Source organism: Hylobates moloch, unplaced genomic scaffold (assembly GCF_009828535.3).
Source record: "Hylobates moloch isolate HMO894 unplaced genomic scaffold, HMol_V3 SCAFFOLD_1, whole genome shotgun sequence".
NCBI lineage: Eukaryota > Metazoa > Chordata > Mammalia > Primates > Hylobatidae > Hylobates > Hylobates moloch.
Window position 1 is genome coordinate 229,555,362 of NW_026652276.1, and position 24,031 is coordinate 229,579,392.

The window sequence follows — 24,031 nt, forward strand, 5'->3', positions numbered from 1 at the left end:
GGTTAGAAAGGAAAACTGGTTGAGAGAAAAAGGAGGGATTCTTTTCCTTCCCATAACTCTGGCTAGTAGCTAACAGCTAGATTTTTACCCATTGTGTATCCTGGAGGAGAAAATTGAGTGGTTTTTTTTAGAAAAAGCAACTACTTCTTGCTGTAAAACAAATATTCTTGGAGCCTTTAGGAACCTGTGACATTTGTGGTTGCTGTAGCAGGGAGGTGGGTTATTATACAGCATAAATATTTATCTTGACTTTTCAACTCAAAATAGTGAAAGAAGGGAATTTTGGAAAAGCCAGAAAAAAAAAAAAAAAAAAAAAGAAAATGACCAGAGCATCTGCAGACAGAAAGATCCACTTTATTTAACTTGGTTTTCAGCCATTTCTCAAAGGCTTGGTTTTTCTCCTAAAGTTTTAGGCTTGAGCCATCACTCTCCACTGTGAGTCTGTCTGTTAAGCACTTCTAACTATTCACTTCTAGTTTTCTGTGATGTCTTACATGTGTATAGTTACCATGCAGCAACTGTGTGTGTATGTGTGTGTGTGTGTGTCTGTGTATGTAAGTCAGAGTCTCACTCTGTCAGCCCAGGCTGGAGTGCACTCATGGGTTCATGGCTCACTACAGCCTTGAGCTGGGGTCAGGTGATCACCCCGCCTCAGCCTCCAAATAGCTGGGACCACAGGCGCACACCACTACATCTGTCAAATTTTTGTATTTTTTGTAGATACAGGGTTTCACCATGTTGCCCAGGTTGGTCTCAAACTCCTGGACTCAAGTTATCCGCCCACCTGGGCCTCCCAAAATGCTGGGGTGACAGGTATGAACCACCGCACCTGGCCTGTTTTTCTTTTGCAATAAAATACGTAGAATAAAATTCTATGCAGGTGGGTAAATAATACCAGGTTTCTTTCCTGTTGAATTTGAAATAGGTATTGGCATTTCTTATTCAATTTATTGACACCGCTATATTTCAGGTGTTGTGCTTAGGTTGGAACACAAACATGGGTCCTGGCTAGAGGAGAGGCATTTAAGGGGATGCAGTGAAGTATGAGGGTCCGGCCTAGCTCGTGCAGGTGTCAGGTCACCTGTTGGAGGTTTCTGTTCATCGTTCTAGGCCCCAGACCTACCTGTGTCTTGTTTCCAGGTCAGGTACCTCAGATTCATAATTTTACCTTCCCTTGGAATCAGTTTAAACTTTCATGTTGATGTCTTTTTTTTTTCTCTCTACCTGAATAAATGCTCATAAACTTCGAAGTGTCTATTTGTCTTCCTGTACATTGCTGTGGCCTGAATCAGTTTGTTCTGTTCCTTAGCCTGTTTTATCCAGTGTTCTTTTCCCCCACTAGCACCCTAAGAATCTCATTCATATTTGAGAATGAGATTGGTTGATTTGAGAATCATTCATTCATATTTGAGAATGAGAATGAGATTGGTCTTGGTTGCTCTCAGTAAGTCATAACATAAGCACATTCAGAATTCACATTTAATCGTCTATTTTGATGTTTAGTGAATAAGGTTCGTGATTGCTGGGGGATGGGGCACTTTTTCACCCGAGTCAATCTGCTGAGCCCTTGGAGCCTGCGGCTGTGCTTTGCAGGGACACCGTGCCAGGACACACTGGTCCCTGCTGCAGCTCTGCACCTGCCAGTTGAGCAGTCCCGTCTTGGCTGCCGCCACCACTCTTTGCAGGTCCACACTCTTGACCATCGCCTTCCCTTCCATAGGAGCTGCACTGCAGGGGAGTGTTCAGGTGGCAGTCTTCCTGCTTCACCTGCTCGCTGCAAAATTCTCTCCTTTATAGAAAACCAAAATTTCAAAGAACAGCAGATCACACAGAAGGAATAACAAACTGTCTTTCAAGGTAGATTAATGATGATCCATGTCTGTTTTAGAATAACCATCCATCCCAACAAATGTGTTTGGACACTTTTCATCCTGCACTCTTAATTTAGGAGTCTTACATTAATCTGATTCTGCTCACCTAATGAGCATGGCTCACATCAAATGAACCTGAACATAGAAAGTTTTCATATTTTTCAGATGTAATCTATCCTTCTCTTGTGTGTGTGTGTGTGTGTGTGTGTGTGTGTGTGTGTGTGTGTGTGTGTGTGTGTATATGTTTATCCATACTTTTAGCATAAGTCTGTAAAAGGACATACTGGTTCACAGAAAGAAGAAATGCAGATAGTAAGCATATGGAAAAATGTTCAACCTTATAACTGTTAAATGAAGAATTAGGCCAGCCATGCCCATGCCTTTAATTCCCAGAATTTGGGAGGCCAGGGCAGGTGGATCACTTGAGCTCAGGAGTTTGAGACCAGTCTGCGCAACATAGCAAAACCTTGTCTTTAAAAAAAAAAAAAAAAAAAAAAGCCAGGTGTGGTAGTGCATGCCTGTAGTCCCAACTACTCAGGAGGCTGAGGCAGGAGAAACACTTGCGCCTGGGAGGTCGAGGCTGCAGTGAATCATGATCGCACCACTGCAATCCAGCCTAGGCAACACAGTGAGACCCTGTTTTTACCTATCAGGTTGAAAAACATTGTTAAGAAATGACTATTACAGCCAGTGTTGGCAAGGAGACCAAGCTCTACAGTGCAGGCAGAAATGTTAGTTTGCTATGATCTTTCTGGAGGGAAATTTAGAAATATATTTTTTTGTTTTGAGATAGAGTTTTGCCCTTTCACCTAGGCTGGAGTGCAATGGCACAGTCATAGCTCAGTGCAGCCTCCAACTCCTGGACTCAAGTGATTCCACCCTCCACCCCACCTCAACCTCCTGAGTAGCTGGGACTGCAGGCGCACACCACCACACCTAATTTTTTATTTTTTGCAGACATGGAGTCTTGTTATGTTGCCCAGGCTAGTCTTGAACTCCTGGCTTCAAGCAATCCTCCCATCTTGGCCTCCTAAAGTTGTGGGGTTATAGGCATGAACCACACAAGCCTGGCCTTTCTAGAGACATAAAAATGTACTGTGGCCCAGCAATTTATTTTTTAAACTTTATCCTAAGGAAATAGTTGTATTCAAAATTGCATGTGCAAGGCTCTTCAGCATATTTTAATAATAGGAAACAATGGAAAACAACCTCAATCTTCAATATTAAGGATAATTATAAACTGCTACTAAAAATGCAATGAAGACTATTGACATGGAATAATGTTCATAATATATTGCTGTGGGAAAGCAGGATATGAAGTGATGTGAATTGTGAACCATCACCACACGCTCCTGCTTTTGAAAACGTTTATGTACACCATATGGAAAGGAACTGTCCCTTATAAGGTGGTGGACGTATATATGAGTTTTTAAAAATTGCTCTTCTTTGCCTTCTAGATTTTCATATAGAGCATGCATTTAAAAGTGCAGTTTATTAGTTTGCCTTTTGCAAATGTTAAGCCTAGTTTGCAAAGTTCTTGCCATCTTTTACTACTGGTCTGGTACTACTAAAATCATTCTTAGGATTGAGAAATTGTTTATCTGTCTTAAAGTAAGACCCTGTAGAAATTATGAGGTTGCATACTTGTCACAAGTAATTTTTTTTTTGGTGGGGGTGGGAAGTTAGTATAAATATGGCATGTTCTTCAGCTATTTTTCAAAGTTTGATTCACAGTATATATACTCAGAGTACTTTGAACATTATGTAACACGTTTTTTAGTTCATTATAATCAATTGCAATTAGTTTTTGCTTTTGAAGTATGCTATTAGATGTGAATTTATTTGCTTCATATGGGATATTTCTTTTCAGAAATGCACATACCCACAGACTGGACAGGACTTTATTCTTTTATATACAGACGGATTATACAGGATAGTATGTGAGCCTGCTGTTCTGCCATTTGGTACAGGTTAACTTGTTAATGTGTGAAGATAGGAAGTACTATATATGTGTGTGTATATATATATATTTATTTATTTATTTTCAGAGGGCACCTCACTCTGTTGCCCAGGCTGGAGTAGAGTGGTGCGATCTTGGCTCATTGCAACCTCCACCTCCTGGGTTCAAGCGATTCTCATACCTCAGCCTCCCGAGTGGCTGGGATTACAGGTGCGCACCACCATGCCCGGCTAGTTTTTGTATTTTTAGTAGAGACAAGGTTTCATGTTAGCCAGGCTGGTCTCAAGCTCCTGACCTCAAGCAATCTGTTCACCTCGGCCTCTCAAAGTGCTGGGATTACATGGGTGAGCCACCACACCCAGCCTAGGAAGTACTGTATTTTTAATAAAACTTTTAGTGCATCTTTCCATGTGATTTTAATAGAAGTTACTTGTTTAAATTTCCACTTCTTAAGTCGCATTTGGGAAACAAGTGGTAGTAGGAAATGATTCTGTTCTGTTTAGTTTTGCTTCTTTGATTGAATTGGCTTTTCTTTTAGCTAATGAGAATGGTTCAAGTTTGGCAATAACTAAAAGTCCAGAATTGATTCCGCAGGTGTGTTCACTTCAGAAATAAGGCATGGTGCTGTGGGTAACAGAGACATTTGAGAATACTGGCTCCGTCACCCCGCTGCTCACTTTATATTACATTAGTAGTAGATACTGAACTCTGGGAAGGCAGTCTGTTGGTGAGGCCTAAGTCACACACATGATGCCTGGCACTGGGCAGGTGCCCAGAGGGTGTCTGCTTGCTGAAAGAGATGTGAAGCTTTGCACCTAATAGGACCCTTTCACAGTGACTTGCCCCTGCCCATCAGTACAGAAGTATGCCTTGGCAGACAACGTTTCTAGGACAACAGAAGAGTTGTAGGACCTATTTTGGAGGCTGAACCAGGCTTGGCTCTTGAACGTAAACCCCGTACCACCTTACACCATTTCCCCACCTGCCTGTAGAGGAGGCCCCAGATACCTGCTTACGTTCTCACCTGCTTTCTGGCCAAAGAAGCTCTCGGAGGACCTTCAGCAAAGAACCTCAGAGTTTTAAAAGTCAAATGTATGGGTTTGTTTGAGTCTATGGCTGCCTTAGTATAAAATACCTAATCTATTGTCTGCTGAATGAAACTTCTATTTTATTGCCTTGTAGACTTTTAATTTTTTATCTCTGATGTTTTTGCTTTTTCTTATTTCATCTTAATTCCTATGTTTAACTTGTCCTCATACTGTTTTATTTTCCTTTAAGAATAACTTTAGATGTGACCATTTTTCTCCTAAAGATTAGTCATAGTTCGTTTTTCTACTCTTCTAAAGTAAATGATTTGTGAACACTTAATTTGTGTGCATGTTGGGGCAACAGGTGGCGAGTGTGGCATTGTGGGGGCAGCGGGTTGGGGGAGCAGCAGGAGCCCAGGCATAGAGAGCAGCCGGGAGGCTCCGGCCCTGTCCTTTCACACAGGCGCCCTTCAGGGCTCATTCTTCAGGAAAATGGCACACCTCAGAATTCAGGAATACATCCATTTTACAGTCCTTCCTTGAACATGGGGAATTCTCCCCTTCCAGATAATACACTTGAATTATCCCAATAGCGCTTTTTCCTCAGGTCTCATAGCAGTGAGGTGTGAGGAGGGGCTGGTGGCCTGGACAGATCTCCCTCAGGCAGCTTCTGATCACATGAAGAGCCTGCTCGTTCCATTTCTGATAACATTTCTCCATATAGTTCAGTTGATTTAAAGCTGAGATAAAAATACTGTGAAGCTAAGACTATGTGTCATCAGAGCTATATAAGATCTGCTTTCACTCCTGCCTCTGCTGATTCAGCCTGGATTCAAAGCACAGTTGATCCTGTTCTTTAGGCAAAGGTGCCCTAAACTGGGGGCACCTCTCGGGCTGCCATGTAAACTTCGTGTCCATTGAGCACCTTTTTATATGCACCATTTGTATGTCATCTTTTGTAAAGTGTCCAAGTCTTTCACCTCCTGTTTTTTCCATTTTTGGGATATTTTACTTTTTGTTAGTTTTAGTTCTTTATATGTCAAGGATACCAGTGTTTTGTCAGATATATTTTGCTAATATTTTCTTCAAGTCTGAGGCTTGCTAATCATTTTCTTAATGGTGTCTTTGGGTGAGCAAATGTTTACTTTGGGGAAACCTAATTTATTGGTTTTATTTATTTATTTATTTATTGCATTTATTGCCTCTGTGACATAAGAAACCTTTGCCTAGATCTCAAATATATTTTGTGTTTTCCTCATAAGACTTTATGGTTTGGGCATTTACTTTTAGACCTGTGATCCTCCTGGAGTTAACTTTTGTATATGGTGTACAGTAAGCCTTGAGGTTAAATTTCCCCTGTGTGGATATCCAATTATTCCAGTGTCATTTGTTGAAAAAAACTTTTCCTCAATGGGCTGTCAACTTCTTGTCAATTTGTACCCCAAAAGTTGATTGATTGGAATGGTATTGAATTTTTTAATGGCTTTTTTTTTTTGAGACAGAGTTTTGCTGTTTTTGTCCAGGCTGGAGTGCAGTGGCGCAACCTTGGCTTACTGCAACCTCCACCTCGCAGGTTCAAGTGATTCTTCTGCCTCAGCCTCCTGAGTAGCTGGGATTACAGACGCACGCCCCCACGTCTAGCTAATTTTTTTGTATTTTTAACAGAGACAGGGTTTCACCATGTTGACCAGGCTGGTCTTGAACTCCTGACCTCCAGTAATCCACCTACCTCGGCCACCCATAGTGCTGGGATTACAGGTGTGAGCCATTGTGCCCGGCCTTAATGGCTTTGAGATCTAATTCACATAGCATACAGTACACTCATTTAAAGTGTACATTTCAATAGTTTCTGGTATATTTACAGATAATGTTCAACTGTCACATTCAATTTTAGAAGATTTTCATCATCTCAAAAAGAAACCCTGTGCCCTTTAGTTGTCACTTCCTTCTTACCCCTACCTTCTACTAATGTACTTTGTCTCTATAAATTCACCTATTCTGAACATTTTGTATACCTGTAACTATATGATATGTGGTGTTATGGACTTAATTGTGCCCCTCCTCCATTCATATCTTGAAGCCCTAACCCCCAGTATATTTGGATGGTATTTGGAGGTAAGGCTCTTTGGGGGAATAATTAAGGTTAAATAAAATCGTGACAGTGGGGCCTTACCCTGATAGGACTGGTGTCCTTATAAGAAGAGGAAGAGACACCAGAGAGCTCTCTCTCCACATACACAGAGGAAAGGCCATGTGAGGACACAATGAGAAGGCGGCCATCTGCAACCCTGGAAGAGAGCCCTCACCAGAAACCAACCCTGACAGCACCTTGAGCTCGGATCTCTAGTCTCCAGAACTGTGAGAAAATAAATTCCTGTTGTTTAAGCCATCTAGTCTGGTATTTTATTATGGCAGCCTAAGCCGACTGATACATGTGGTCTTTCGTGACTGGCTTTCTTCCATTTAGTATAATGTTTTCAGACTTCATCCATGTTGTAGCATATGTCAGTACTTCATTTTTATGATAAAATAAGATTCCATTCTGTGGATATACCACATTTTGTTTATCCGTTCATCAGGTGATGGACAGTTGGGTTATTTCCACCTTTTACTATTATGAATAGTGCTGCTGTAAATATTTGTGTACAGGTTTCTATGTAGACATATGTTTTCATTTTTCTTAGATGCCTACAAGTGTAATTTCTGGGTCAGATGGTAACTGTGTTTAACCACTTGCAGAACTACCAAATTATTTTCCAAAGTGGCTGCATTATTTTACTTTCCCACCAGCAGTGTATGAGGGTTCCAGTTTCTCCACATTCTGGCCAACACTTGTTGTGTTGTATGTATGTATGTATGTATTTATTTATTTATTTATTTAGAGACAGAGTCTTGCTGTCATTCAGGCTGGAGTGCGCGGCAAGATCTCAGCTCACTACAACCTCCTCCTCTTAGGTTCAAGCGATTCTTCTGCCTCAGCCTCCTGAATAGCTGGAACCACAGGTGTGCACCACCATGCCCAGCTAATTTTGGTGTTTGTAGTAGAGACAGGGTTTCATCATGTTGGCCAGGCCGGTCTCAAACTCCTGGCCTCAAGTGATTCTCCTGCCTCGGGCCCCCAAAGTGCTGGGATTGCAGGCATGAGCCACCACATCCGGCTCAACATTTGTTATTTTCTGACTTTTTGATTCTAGCCATCCTAGTGGGAATGAAGTAGTATCTCATTGTGGTTTTGATGTGCACCCTTATTGAAAATCAGGTGTCCACAGACTCATGAGTTTATTACTGTCATTTTGTAGTAAGTTTTGAAATTGTGATGTTTGAGTCCTACAATGTTGTTCTTTTTGAAGATTCTTTTGGCTCTTTTGAGTCTCTTGAAATTCTATATGTATTTTGGAATCAGCTTGTTACTTCCTACAGTGGAGCCAACTGGGATTATGATAGGGATTACATTGAATCTTTGAATCAATTTGGGGAGTCTATTAGTCTGTTCTCATACTGCTAATAAAGATATACCCGAGACTGGGTAATTTATAAAGGAAAGAGGTTTAATGGACTCACAGTTCCACATGGCTGGGAAGGCCTCACAATCATGGTAGAAGGTAAAGGAGAAGCAAAGTCACGTCTTACATGGCAGTAGGCAAGAGAGCTTATGTAGGGAAACTCCCATTTATAAAACCATCAGATTCTGTGAGACTTATTCACTACTACGAGAACACTATCTGGGAAACTGCTTTCATGATTCAGTTATCTCCACCTGACCTTGCCCTTGACACATGGAGATTATTACAGTTCAAGGTGCTATTTGGGTGGGGACACAGCCAAACCATGTCAGGGAGTATTGCCATTTTAATAATTCTTAAATCTTTCTACCTTTTCTGTTTTGTTTGTTTGTTTGTTTGTTTGTTTTCTTTGAGATGGAGTCTCACTCACTCTGTCACCCAGGCTGGAGTGCAGTGCATGTTCTTGGCTCACTGCAGTCTCTGCCTCCCGGGTTCAAGCGATTCTCCCGCCTCAGCCTCCTGAGTAGCTGGGATTACAGACATGCACCACCACGCCCAGCTAATTTTTGTATTTTTCGTAGAGACTGGGTGTCTTACCATGTTGGCCAGGCTAGTCTCAAACTCCTGACCTCAAGTGATCCACCTGCCTCGGCCTCCCAAAGTGCTGGGATTATAGGCATCAGCCATCATGCCCAACTCTTTCTCCCTTTTTTGATTTAAGTATTTGAAAGTATAAATTTCCTTGTAAGGATTTTTACCCTCATTCCACAAATTTTGATATATTGTATCTTCATTATTCAAAACACTTTCTTTGACCTTTGAATTATATAGAAAGATGTTGTTTAGAAATATTGGATTTTCCCGTGTAGCTTATTGTTACTAATTCCTAATTATAATTCCATTTTGATCAGAGAACACACTGTATAATTTCAGTCCTTTTAAATGTATTGAAACATGTTTAATGGCCCAGAAAATAGCCTATCTTGGTGAACGTACCATGTACTCTTGAAAAGAATGTGGGTTCTGCAGCCGTTGGCTGTAGATGGTGATGTGCTGCAGCTGGATCAGATCAGCTTGCGGGAGATGATTGTGCCCATCTCTCCCCATCTCCCTGCGTGATATTGTCCTGTTGGTAGCTTGCATTTGCCATGGTGGGAACCTTATACAATAGACATATACAGAGGCTACAAATCAGGGCTTTTCTTTTTTTCTTTTCTCCCCCCTCAGAGAGCCAATTTACCAGTATACCACTGGGTGTAGAATGTTACAGCTGCCCATACAGATCATCGAAGTTGTGATTGATATTTTTCCTGTGGTCTAGTTGCAAGAGGAATGTTGAATCTTATCCTATGACTGTGAAATTGTCTCCTTTACCCTTTAATTCTGTCAAATTTTCATATATTTTAGGCCGGATGTGGTGGCTCATACCTGTAATCCCAGCACATTGGGAGGCCAAGGTGGGCAGATCACCTGAGGCCAGGAGTTCAAGACCAGCCTGGCCAACATGATGAAACCCTGTCTCTACTAAAAATACAAAAATTAGCCGGTCATGGTGGCAGGCGCCTGTAGTTACTCTGGAGGCTGAGGCAGGAGAATCGCTTGAACCCGGGAGGTGGAAGTTTCAGTGAGCCGAGATCGCACCACTGCACTCCAGCCTAGGTGACAGAGCAAGACTCCATCTCAAAAAACACATTTTTTTCATATATTTTGAAACTCCGTTGTTAGACAAAAATCCATTTACAAATATGTCTTTTAAGTACATTTATTATGAAATGTGTCCCTTTTTATCCCTGGTAGTAATTTGTTGTCTGATAGTTATAGCTTCTTTAGCCTCTTTCTGTGCTTAATGTTTGCATGATAATCTTTTTCCGTCCATTTGCTTTCAACTTATATGTATTTTTATATTTAAATCGTGTCCCTTATGTCAACATATAGAGCAGTCTTGCTGCTTTGTCCCTTCTGACCGTCTCTGTCTTTTAATTGTAGTTTTAGCCCATTAACATTTGTTGTAATTATTAATAGATTAATTTTAGGCCTACCATGTTGTTTTTTTCTCCCCTTAAAAATTTTCTTTGTTCTTGCTTTCCACTCTTCTTTAGGATTATTTGAAATTTTTTTATGGTTCCTTTTTAATATAGTTGTTGGTTGTTTCTGCAGAGTGTGTGTGTGTGTGTGTGTGTGTGTGTGTGTGTGTGTGTGTGAAAGAGAGAAGGAATAAAGAGATTGCTCTGAGGATATAATACACATTTTTCTTTCTTAACATTCTACTTAGAGTTAAGATTGTATGACATCATAGAAAATGTAGAGGAATTGTGGTTGTACAGTTCCATTTACTACTCCCGTCTCTCTCCTTTATATTACCTCTACATATGTTTTTAAACCCACAAGATGATATTATAAATTTTTGTTTTAAACCATCCTTTGTATTTTATAGAATTAAGAAAAGTATATTTACCCAGATATTTACTGTTTCTACTGCTCTTCATTCCTTCCTAAAGATGCAGGATTCTATTGTAGTGTCAGTTTGCTTCCACCCAAAATGCAGGTCTGTACTCTGAATTCCCTTAGTTTTATTTTACCTGAAAATAGCATTATTTTGCCTTCATCTTTGAAGGATATTTTCACTGGCTATAGAATTACGTTGATTTCTTTTTTTCTTTCAGCATTTTTTTTTCTTTCACCACTTAAACATGTTATTGCACTGTCTTCTGGCCTTTGTAGTTTTTGATGAGAAGTTACGGGTCATGTGAATTCTTTTTCTGTGTTACGTTATTTTTCCCTGTCCGCTTTCAAGATTTTTCCCCCTTTGGTTTTCTAGAAGTTTTAATCTTTTTTCCTCTCAAGAGTTGATCGTTTCTGTTGGTCTCTCTGCAAACCCATGACTCTTGTCTTTATTTTGCTGTCAAGACCATCCAATGAGTAATTTATTCTAGATTTCCTGGTATTTCAGTTCTAGAATTTTTATGTTGTTCTTTTTCATGGTTTCTGTTTTTGTGCTGCAATTTTCATTGATTATGAACATATTTTTCTATATCTTTTATTATAACTATAATAGTTGCTTTAGAGTCTTTGTCTCCTAATTCCAACGTTTGGGTCAACTACAGCTGATCTCTGTTGATTGTCTTTTGTCTTGAGAGTGGATCTCATTTTCCCGTTTCTTTTACATCAACAATGTTGGACTGTGCCATTCCGTTCTTCCAACACTAGGCCACTTTTAGGCCACTTTTCAGTATACACCTCCTTTTGGTGGTTCTCTGGTGCCTTCAAGATCATTCATTGTCTTGTGGTTAGGTACTTTGGTACTTTTAAAATTGGAATCATGGTTTAAGTAATTGAAAGTTTCAGAGGCTCCACAGTAACTATTAGGATGAAGATGGACTGGAGGTAGGGGGTAGAAAGGAGATGTGTTCTCTATTCGCAGGAAATCAATAATTTACGCAAACGTTGATTGGTCAAAGAACAAAACAAGCATATGACTTAAAGACATGTACATATCCAGCTAAAAATGAAGAACTAACTCTAGAAACAGTTAAAGATGGTTCCCACTATGGGTGGGGAGGGTTGGGTCATAACATTCTGGCTTGTTCTTCAGTTGTTTTGCTTGTTTCATCTCTTCAATTTAGATATCCATTGAACCTAAATTGTCATAAGCAGGAAGTTTCCTAACCACTATCATCTAATGCTTTCCATTCCTGACTAGATAATGGTGAGAAGTGATGCTAATTTGGGAATGAATGTGATGTTAAACTGAGTAGAAACTTTAAAACAGCTTTTAAGAGGTGTTCGTTTTGTTTCAATTGTGCCTTTCAATCTGTTTTGTGAGGCCCCTTGCCTGTGTATGTGTGAGGTCCTCTCTGAGGAGTGGGCTTGGAGGAGGAAGTAATGGTGGGGAGGGGCAGTGTTCTGGGCACTGAGCTTTCCTCCACAAAGAACACTTGGTGAGAACGAAAGGATTCTGTGGCCCAAAGTTTAAAACCCCTAGCCCTGCTCTCTAGAAGAAACTGCTACATTGATTCATTGATTCGAGTGCATCGCAAAGTCAGTGCACATAGTACAGTAGCTGGCCAGGTATCAGTGATGACCTAGTCATCATCATTGCATCAATGCACACTTGAGTGCAGCCTTGTTCTTTCTGTCAGCAAATTATTTAAGGACCATTGCAAGAATCTGCCCTGAAAGAATAAACCTTTGGATATCACGAAAGCTCAGGATCAGACTTAGAAAATGGATGGGCGCAGATTAGGAGAAAATCCTGGAATTAGCCTTGGACTACTACTAAGGAGTGCTAACACACTTAGTGGCTCAGAGGACAATGTTATATGGAAAAACACAGACAGCCTTAGTAAGAGTCATAATGATTCAGAATGGACTCTATGTAAAACCATTTTGGCAATATCCTAGCCAATCTATTTAGCTTTTCTTTATCCACTTACAAGAATGTTAGGATAAATCTGTTTAAGTCTAAAACAGGTGATTCTTTAGTAAGTAAAAGTAAAAATTCCATCTGCTGAAAATGCATTCTAGTTGGCAGCATTTTCTTTTCTTAGATATACTTAATGATACATGTTACGATTGATGTCTTAGCTGAAATTTGATAAATATATTAGTCTTTTTAACCACCATCTATTCCATGACATTGTTAAAAGCTGTGTACTCTATCTTCAGGTGGATCCAAGAGTGGGTTTAACTAATTCCCTTTGTTTGACAAATAACTTGTTATAAGTTTTTTTGCCATTAGGAGCAATGCTGTGATAGTTTGCTAGCTAAGTATTTGTACACTTCAATGATGATTTCCCTGTGGCAAATGCTTATAAATATAATTGCTGTATCAAAAGGAATGCATTTGTTGAAGGCTTTTGAATATTTCCAGATTTTACTTCAGAAACGGTGTAATTGTGTACACTCTTAAACATATGGAAGCTCCCATTTTCCTGCACTTTAGCTATCATTGGGTTTGTTTTTTAAAAAACCTTCGTTAATTTTGTAGCTGGGAAGCCATAGATTGCCAAGGAACAGAAGTGAGGCTGAACTAAATAACCTAAAACATCCTGGAACCAAGCACCTAAAACTGGGTGCTATGTGAAATACAGCGAAGTGTAATGCTCTGCACAAAAGTAAGAGGGAATTCCCAGGCATCTGAAGAAGAGAAGAGAGCTGAAAATGAAGGCGCTAACCATTGTGAGCCTCTGTGTGGCAGCATAAGGACTTGAGCAAGGTAGGCTGGCCGGTAGGGGTCACACAGAAAAGGAAACAAAGCCTTACGCCTGGCTGGGAGGGGCAGAGAGCTGACGTTTCCATGGAGACCTGGAAGACAGAAGCCTAAATACCCTTAAGGGTATAGGTGAACTGAAAAAAATAATAATCATCGACCTACTCTCCCAGGAAAGCAAGTACTAAAGGATTTAAGCTGAGCTCTGGATATAAGGAGAGTGGGGAAAGTTGTCTTTAGAATCAAGGAGCAAAAAACACTATGGAAAACAAGACAGGTTTTTAAAAGAGAAATTCTATAAATGTAAAATGAAGTCATTAAAATTAAACAGTAAATTTGACACAACTGAAAGAGAATCACTTAACCAGATGGCAGATCAGGAAAAATTAGAAAGTTTGAACAAAGATAAAGTGATAGAAGATCATTGAAGACTTTCAACTGAGGTATAGAAGGTAACATGAAAATATCTCACATACACGTAATAGAAGAGCTAGAAGAAAATAGAAAGGGGACCGGAAATATTTGAAGAAGTAATAGAATCTTCCAGAATTGTTGCAAGGTAAAGTGGGTATGTCATACTTTAAGGTAATTAACCATTTCAAGAATGTATAACTCCAAAATAAAACAAGAGATATAAGGGAACAAGTAAACTACCATTCCAGTAGAAGGGGAAAGGGAAGAAAACCAGAAACATAGAAACAGAGTTAAAATAGAAAATACAAAATTGGATCGTAGAAATTAATCCAAATAACAGTATAAAACAGTTTACCTAAAACCAAACTCGTCTATCAGATAATATTAGACTCAGTTTTTTTAAAAAGTCAATTATGCTGTGGTGGTTTACAGTAGACACACCAAGACACAGAAACAAAGGTTGATAATAAAGGGCTGAAACAAAGACATTTAAGGAAAATTCTAACCGAAAGATAGGTATAATAATATCAGATACAATAAGTTTCTAAGGCAATATTGTTAGGAATAAGCATGGTTACTTCCTAATGATAAAAGGTGCAGGTTACCAGGAATATAATTTCAAATATGTATATTAGTTAACACTGCCTCAAAATATGGCAGACATTTTAGAGAATTATAAGATAAATTGATAAAACCATTGGGAGATTTCACTAAAAATTTCTTGGTAATTAATAAGCAGACAAATCAGAAACAATATAGAAGATCTGAAAAATAGAGTTGACTGGCTCTAATAGGTCCCTGTATCCAACAGTTAGAGATGGGCATTATTTTTAGGCACATGTGAAATAATGGCCACCCTGTTCTGGCCCAGCAGAAATTACATACTTGGCAACAAGTCTCATCACATTTTAAATAAACTATCAAAAAGATAACATTCTCGTGTTTCCGCAATTTAATTTTAAAATGAAATTGAATTTTTTTGAAGGTCAAATAACATTTTGGAAATCTAAACTGTTTAACTCTTAGAACGAACAGTGGAAAAGAGAAAATATGACTGAATGATAAGGAAAATATATACACACCAGATTTATGTGATGCAGCCAAGTGGCATATAGAAGAAACTCTAGTATTAGTATAAGTTTTTCCTATACTTTCCATGTAGTATGAACATTTTACATAAGTATTTTAAATGCTTATTTAAAAAAAGAAATTACAAAGTTAACCAAAACAATGATTTGTAGAGAAAAAGCATATGTAAGGAAAGAAGTAGGCTGGGCGTGGTGGCTCACGCCTGTAATCCCAGCACCTTGGGAGGCAGAGGTGGGCAGATCACCTGAGGTCAGGAGTTCGAGACCAGCCTGACCAACATGGAGAAACTCCATCTCTACTAAAAATAAAAAATTAGCTGGGCGTGGTGGTGCACCCCTGTAATCTCAGTTACTCAGGAGGCTGAGGCAGGAGAATCGCTTGAACCCGGGAGGCAGAGGTTGCAGTGAGCCAAGATCGCGCCACTGCACTCCAGCCTGGGCAACAGAGCGAGACTCCATTTCAAAAAAAAAAAAGTAAAAAGGTACAGAAATGAAATAAAGATACGGTAATGAAAATTATTAAAACCCAAAATAGTTCTTTAAAAAACCGAGATGCCTCTGGCAAAATTAATGATAAAAAGAACGGCTTTGAGGCGCCACACACTGCACCCATCTAAAACAGCAAACTTAATCCATAAATGCATGTGTCTGCTCCACCAACTGGCCCTTCCCGCATCTCTCTTTGGCCTTCCTCCTCCCTGAGACACAACAATATTGAATTGAGGCCAGTTGCTAACCCCCACAATGGCTTCAGAGTGTTCAAGTAAAATGAAGAGTTGCATGTCTCTCACTTTAGATCAAAAGCTAGCAGCGATTAAGCCAAATGAGGATGGCATGTTGAAAGCTGAGACAGGCCAAAAGCTAGGCCTCTTGTGCTAAACAGTTAGCCAAGTCGTGAATGCTAAGGAAAAGTTCCTGGAGGAAATTAAAAGCGCTGCTCCAGTGAATGCACAAATGATAAGAAAGCGAAACAGCCACATTGCTGGTAAGGAGAAAGTTGGAGTGGTCTGGATAGAAGATCAAACCAGCCACAGCATTCCCTTAAGCCAGTGCCTAACCCAGAGCAAGGCCCTAACTCTGCAATTCTGTAAAGGCTGAGGGAAGTGAGGAAGCTACAGAAGAAAAGCTAGAAGCTAGCAGAGGCTGGTTCATGCGATTAAAGAAAAGAAGCCATCTTTTATAACAGTAGTGCAAGGTGAAGCAGCAAGTGCTGATGGAGAACAGCAAGTTAGCCAGAAAATCTAGGATCATTGATGAAGGTGGCTGCGTAAACAACAGATACTCAATTTAGTCAAAACATCCTTCTATTGGAAGGAGATGCCACCTAGGACTTTTTTTTTTTTAACTTTAAGTTCTAGGGTACATGTGCACAACCTGCAGGTTTGTTACATAGGTATACATGTGCCATGTTGGTTTGCTGCACCCATTAACTCGTCATTTACATTAGGTATTTCTCCTGATGCTATCCCTTCCCCAGCCCCCTGCCCCACAACAGTCCCCGGTGTGTGATGTTCCTTGCCCTATGTCCAAGTGTCTTCATTGTTCAATTCCCATCTATGAGTGAGAACATGCAGTGTTTGGTTTTCTGTCCTTGTGATAGTTTGCTCAGAATGATGGTTTCCAGCTTCATCCATGTGCCTGGTAAAGAACATGAACTCATCCTTTTTTATGGCTGCATAGTATTCCATGCTACCTGGGACTTTCATAGCTAGAGAGAAGTTAATGCTTGTGTCAAAGCTTCAAAGGACAGGCTGACTCTCTTAGGGGTGAATGTAGCTGGTGACTTTGTTGAAACGAGTGATCACTTACCATTCTGAAAATCCTAAGGCCCTTAAGAATTATGCTAAGTCAAGCCAATGTGGTGACATGTGCCTGTATTTTCACCTTCACAGGAGGCTAAGGTGGGAGGATCACTTCAGACCAAGAGTTTGAGGCAGTAGCCTGCTATGATCATGTCTGTGAATAGCCACTGCTCTCCAGCCTGGGCAACATAGTGAGATCCTGTCTCTTTAAAAAAAAAAAAAAAAAAAACTCTGTCTATGCCCTAGAAATGGATATTAAAACCATGATAAACCACAGTATGAATGCATGGCCAAGGTTGTGGTCGATGAAAACTCATGCACTACAGGTTGCTGGACAGCCGCTTTGTAGCACCAAGTTGGCAACTCTTAGTAAAGTTAAACCCACCACTTTGGGAGGCCGAAGCAGGAGGATTGCTTGAGCCCAGGAATTTTGGACCAGCCAGGGCAACATAGCAAGACCCCATCTCTACAAAAAATTGTTTAAAAGGGCCCGGCAAGGTGGCTCACATCCTAGCAACTTTGGGAGGTCGAGGCAGATGGATTGCCTGAGGTCAGGAGTTCAAGACCAGCCTGACCAATATGGTGAAACCCTGTCTCTACTAAAAATACAAAAATTAGCCAGGAATGGTGGCAGGCGCCTGTAATCCCAGCTACTCTGGAGGCTGAGGCAGGAGAATTGCTTGAACCCGGGAGGCAGAGGTTGCAGTGAGCCGAGATTGCATCACTGCACTCCAGCCTGGGAGACAGAGTGAGACTCTGTCTCAAAAAAATATATATATATACCTCTCTTGTCACTTTGTCACTTAGTATTTCTGTGCTCCAAGAAACTTGTACATTTACTCAAGGAGACCTGCTAGTTTTGTTCTTTGCAGCTTTGTAAATACACAAAAAATAGATACCTGCCAAAAGGACCATTAGCAAAGTCCACCACCAAGAGAGTTGATAAAGTATTGTAAATGTGTGTTACACAGTATATTACAGCTGTGGCTATGTCAGATATCATCAAAAACAAATGGCAGAGCAAATGTACATATTATAGTTTGTATAATTTAAAAATGTAGAACATGGCCAGGTGTGGTGGCTCACGCCTGTAATCCCACCAGTTTGGGAGGCCAAGGCAGGCGGATAACCTGAGGTTGGGAGTTTGAGACCAGCCTGACCTACATGGAGAAACCTCATCTCTACTAAACATACAAAAGTAGCCAGGCGTAGTGGCACCTGCCTGTAATCACAGCTACTCGGGAGGCTGAGGCAGGAGAATCGCTTGAACCCCGGAGGTAGAGGTTGTAGTGAGCGGAGATCACGCCATTGCACTCCAGTCTGGGCAACATGAGTGAAACTCCATTTCAAAAAAACAAAATGTAGAACATGTGAAATATATTTGATATATATTTATACAGCAAAATATAAAAACATAGGAATGGTATATACCAAATCATGGTGCTATTTGCTAGGGCAAGAGGAAGGAGTAGGATGAAGGAGGGAGAATATAGTGCTTCACTTATAACCTGTAATATTTTCTCAAAAGTTGAAGGAGGCTGTAGGTGGAATATGAGACAAGTGTGGGAATGCAGTAAGATCTATCAAAACGGGATCATGAGTATGCAGTAGTTGTTTATTGTAATCTGTGATTTTCCCTGTACAATTGAAATAGTTAATAATTTTTCATTGTTTTAAAATATAGTTCTTCGATTACTACCTAGATTGGTTGAGTATTTTATTAGGTTTGGGGGCATTAGTATATATTTATTTTACCTTTTAGATTTTCTGTGGTATATTTTGTTCATGTTTCCATAGAGATTCATTTTTTTAATTGCTTTAAATTGCCTTAATTTATTAAAGATAGTTTAAGGTATTTAATCTTAATCTACAATTTTGAATTTATTTATTTGTTTTTTGAGACAGAGTCTCGCTGTGTCGCTCAGGCTGGAGTGCAGTGGCGCGATCTCAGCTGGCTGCAATCTCCACCTCCTGGATTCATGCCATTCTCCTGCCTCAGCCTCCCGAGTAGCTGGGACTACAGGCGCCTGCCACCACGCCCGGCTAATTTTTTGTGTGTCTTTAGTAGAGACAGGGTTTCACCGTGTTAGCCAGGATGGTCTCAATCTCCTGACCTTGTGATCCACCCGTCTCAGCCTCTCAAAGTGCTGGGGTTACAGGCGTGAGCCACTGCGCCTGGCCTGAATTCATTTTTTTGTATGATCTTACTTAGAAAGGGCCGCTCCAACCTGACAACAGATAAATGTTCACATATATATTCTTGGTTTTACTGTTTTAGCTTGTATATTTTAAATCTTAATCCATTTGGAATATAACATGGAATTTTTAATAATATCTTGCCCTCATGCCATTTATTAATCTATCTTTTGCCCGCTGTCTTGAAGTATCTTTATATAGCAAATTCTTAATTATACCAGAATATTGTTTTGTTCTGTTTTGTTGATCTTTCTGAGTATAAGTATCTTTCCATTCATTTTACTCAATTAATAATACATTGCAGATAAGCTCATCATATTTAAAGGATACAACAGAACACGGTGGTTCTCTGCCCTGCCCGTCCCCATCTTCTCATTCTCTGCACTCCCCCTGCAGATGCGGCTGTTTTGCAATCAGCTGTCTCTGCTGTGGTTTATACATCTCTGTATTTCTCAGGAGTGTGTGGACACTGCTGCCATTCACTGATAAGTTTTAGATGTCTATGACTGCTGTAATATAAGGACTTGGCTCTCTGAGTCATTTTAAAATAAAGTTTGTGTTATTTCAATATTTAGAATCTGTGCCTCTGAAAAAGTTACAGCTGAGCATCATAATAGACGGTGCTTATTGTTAGCTTTTTGTTTTTCCTGGAGTCAGTAATTGCATTTTTCTTTTGGGACAGTTTTCCACAAGGTCAGTCACATTAGATAATCTAATGTCCAGATTTTTTTATTGGCAACCTCCCTCCTGGAATGTTCCCTTCTCCACCTTGGCAGTGTTGCTCTCAAGGCCTACCAACAGCCTTGTGAATGGGGCTTGTTGACTTTTAGCTTTATGGATAGTGTGAATGGGATCTTTGTTCCATTCTAGTTTTTAACAGGTTTTGGTTGATATATTGGGAATGCATTGGTAATGAAATATAAGAAAATATGTTTATGTTAATGACCGTTAATGTCTGTGATATATGTTGGTTTCCTTAACTTTTCTCCAAGTCATGTTTATAACTACTGTACTAGTGTTCACCAGTCAAACCAAGCACGAGGAGCTGGAGTTCCTCCTTCTAAGTCGAAAAAGGGGCAGACACCTGGAGGAGCTCAGTTTGTTGGCCTGGAATTATATAAACGACTTAAGGAATTTTTGAAGAATTACTTGACAAATCTTCTTAAGGTAAGCTGTTTTATATATATACTGAGTATTCATAACAGGATATTAAAAAAAGTGAAATAATGGTTCTAACTTGTTAAATCTTTCACTGTCATCTGTTACTGTTTTAGACACTAACGTAGGTGACAGTGTTTTGCTATTGCATAGTCTTTTACCTACTGTGAATATGAAATCACCATAAACTATATTCTGGGGTTTTGTTTTTTCGAGATGGAGATCTCACTATGTTGCCCAGGCTGGATTTTTGATCTCCTGGGCTCAAGTGATCCTTCCACTTCGGCCTCCTGAGTAGCTGAGACTCTGCAAATGCTCACCACTGTGCCCAGCTCATTCTGTTTTTTAAAATTAGAAAGCTTTGATAACCTTTTAGCATAATAGTGCTTTCCTTAAATTACCAACCATTTTGGATTTGGTTGTTAGAAATGATGAACTTTTTCATTTAAAGCAAATATGTATTCCAATTATCTGCATTTTACTGTGAACCCAATGTGGTGTTCCCTATCAAGGTGTAGAAATAATTGTAAGGTTATTCAGTCTTGGAAACCATGTTTTTCAAGTGTGATCTTGCTCTTTACACATGGTTGTGAAGTACTTTTTTTCTTTTCTTTTCCTTTTTTTTTTTTTTTTTTTTTTAAGACAGGGTCTTGTTCTGTCACCCAGGCTGGAGTGCAATAGTGCAATCATAGGTCATTGCGGCCTCCAACTCCTGGGTTCAAACAATCCTCCCGCCTTAGCCTTCTGAGTAGCTAGGACTACTGGTATGTACCACCATACCCACCTCCCAGCTAATTTTTAAATCTTTTGTAGAATCAGGGTCTCTTCATGTTGCCCAGGCTGCTCTCCAACTCCTGGGCTCAAGCAGTCTTCCACCTCCACCTCCTGAAGTGTTGGGATTACAGGTGTGAGCCACAGTGCCTAGCCACGACGTGTATTTCAAAACTGCTGTGAAATTGTGCTTGTGACTAGGATGAGTTTCATTGTGAATATCCATTTCCTTCTAGCATAGGTCTCTCCCACTCCAAGCCTTTGGTTGGGCAGTGGTGGAGTCTTTTTCCCCTTCATCTCCCGCCTTTTTCTTCCTTGGTCTTCATCCTTTGTAGCAAAGGCAGTGTGACTCCTTGTATCTAGCCACAAGATGAGCAAGTGGGTCCCTCATCTGGTTCTATACTGTCATAGAGTGAAGATGTCTATACTGTGAACCCAGGAAAATTTGCGGGAACTCTTCTGTGTATATATTTTAAATATTTTTTATTTACACAATGTGCAAAAATTTCTGCATGCTGCAAAATTGTTTTACCTAATTTATTTTTGCAAGCTAATTGAAAACTTTAAAACATCTTGCTAACAGACTGTATGTAGTTGGCTGGCCACAAGTTGTGACTAGTGTATTATTTTCATCTTCCCCAAATGGTGTCTCTAAGGTCTTGCTGAAGCCACTGTTCTTTTTATTCACAACACATCATAAAGTGAATGTTGTAATTAATTAATTATTCTTTAGTACTAAAGTAAGAAACAGTATATTGTGCCAAGTAAAAATGTTGATGACCATGCCATCAGTGATATTTTTGCATTTTAAAAAGGTCAAGTACCATCATCCAAAATAGCTTAGCTTTACATTTTAAAGTTCATTTCATATTATTTAAATTTAAATGAACAAAAAATTACTTGTCTCAAGAGATGATCAGGTTTTTACATGGCTTGTTCGGTCACTCGTGTACCTTATACATGTGGAGCTCCCAGTCTGTTGTAGCCATTTAGTTTTCATTGAAGACACTGAGGCTCAGAGAAGCCAGTGGGCTCGCCCCAGCCCTTCCTGCAGCCCTTCTGCCCCCACCTTCCTCTTTCGTGCTTCTCTGCTGCACACACCTAAATGGCAGTGCTGCCATACAGTGCCATTAACGTTTTTAAAGGGTAAGGCTTGCTTTGTAGATGCCATTAATCCCTAAGAAGAAATTTCAAGTTAGTCTCCTTCAAATAAAAATTTGTGACTCAAGTTGTGGAAATCTGGATAAAAATAATTTTGGTAAATGCACATTTTCTTTTTTAGGGGTTGTTAAAGAAGAAATATTGTTACACTATTGTAATTACCTTATTTTTACAGATTACCACAAAAAAGTGTTTTTATGGTTTTTAAGTAAATTTAAAGAAGGAAGAAGATGCATTTAAAAATTGAATAGTATTAGCCTCATTGTCTGAATTGCTAAGTAGGACATGTTGATTTCTTTTTTTGGGGGAAGGGGGAGGCGGAGTCTTGCTCTGTCGCCCAGGCTAGAGTTCAGTGGTGCGATCTTGGCTCACTGCAACCTCCGCCTCCTGGGTTCAAGCGAATCCCCTGCCTCAGCCTCCCAAGTAGCTGGGACTACAGGCATGTGCCACCATGCCCCGGCTAATTTTTGTATTTTTAGTAGAGACAGGGTTTCACCATGTTGGCCAGGCTGGTCTTGAACTCCTGACCTCAAGTGATCTGCCCACCTCGGCCTCCCAAAGTGCTGGGATTACATGTGTGAGCCACTGTACCCAGCCAATTTTTTTTTAAACAAATATCAAAGATACAGATGATTTTGAGGTACATTTCTTAATAAAAAGGAATTACCTGCATATCAAATGTTCAGGGTACTTTTTTTGAGTGTTTGCATATTTAATACCATGAAAAATGTTCCAGTTTAATTTGAGATGAAAGAATTATTTTACTATATTCTTGTGAGTTTATATTTATTAGCATGTTTTTGTATACAGAATAATTTAAAGAAGCCATCTAAAATCACACGTATCAATGTATTTTAATACAATAGATGTTATTCACTTTTATTTTTAATTTATAATTTGACAAATTAGTCATCTTAAAGCTTTAGTTAACTTGTTTTTAGGATGGAGAAGATTTGATGGATGAGAGTGTACTGAAATTCTACACTCAACAATGGGAAGATTATCGGTTTTCAAGCAAAGTGCTGAATGGAATCTGTGCCTACCTCAATAGACATTGGGTTCGCCGTGAATGTGATGAAGGACGAAAAGGAATATATGAAATCTATTCAGTAAGAGTTTTAAAACATTTTAAATTTGTTTTTGTTTTTTTTTTTGGTGGCAAATTGTCTTTCAGTAAGAGAATCTAGGCAAATATTAACCTTTTTTCAGAATAGTAAACTAATTTTCATTGTTTTATCAATAAATGTCCCTTAAATATCTTTTAGCAAGAAAGTAGAAGAATGGGTAAATTGGAGTTCTAAATACAATTTGCCCATTTCTGCATTTGCTTTTTAGAAATTTCTTCTTTAATTACCTGACCCTACCATCACAGTTTGCCTGGAACTGCCTGAGTTTTCGCACTGAAAGTCCTGAGTCCTGGCAGTCCCAGGCAAATCAGGTGCCATACCTGAGGGCGAGCCCTGAGGATTAGCCCTCCCATGCTTTAGAGTCTGGGAAACCCTGCTTCACGGAGAGGACCCTGAATTAATTAATTACTAAATCACCCTCATTAATATATGTTTCTTCAGTCAACGAAAGGGGTTTTTTTTGTCCATTGGTTTTCAAAGTATGGTCCTGTATTAGTCTGTTTTCATACTGCTGATAAAGACCTACCTGAGACTAGATAATTTATAAAGAAAAAGAAGTGTAATGGGCTCAACAGTTCCACGTGGCTGGGAAGGCCTCACAACCATGGCAGAAGGCACATTTTAGATGGCGGCAGGCCAGACAGAATGAGAGCCAAGCAAAAGCGGAAACCCCTTATAAAACCATCAGATCTCCTGAGACTGTTCACTACTATGAGAACAGTATGGGGGAACCACCCCCATGA

The 24,031-nt window shown here is 39.7% G+C and overlaps 1 protein-coding gene across 6 annotated transcripts in view; it reads left to right on the plus strand.

Moving 5' to 3' along the window:
* Positions 1-24,031, plus strand: part of CUL1 (cullin 1) — a 102,482-nt gene that overhangs the window by 35,563 nt on the left and 42,888 nt on the right. For all 6 annotated transcript variants that reach the window (XM_032762059.2, XM_058427660.1, XM_058427655.1 and 3 more), the window contains exons 3-4: positions 20,064-20,238; positions 23,103-23,270. In XM_032762059.2, the coding sequence (XP_032617950.1) occupies positions 20,064-20,238; positions 23,103-23,270 (343 nt within the window). The remainder of the gene's footprint in view (positions 1-20,063; positions 20,239-23,102; positions 23,271-24,031) is intronic.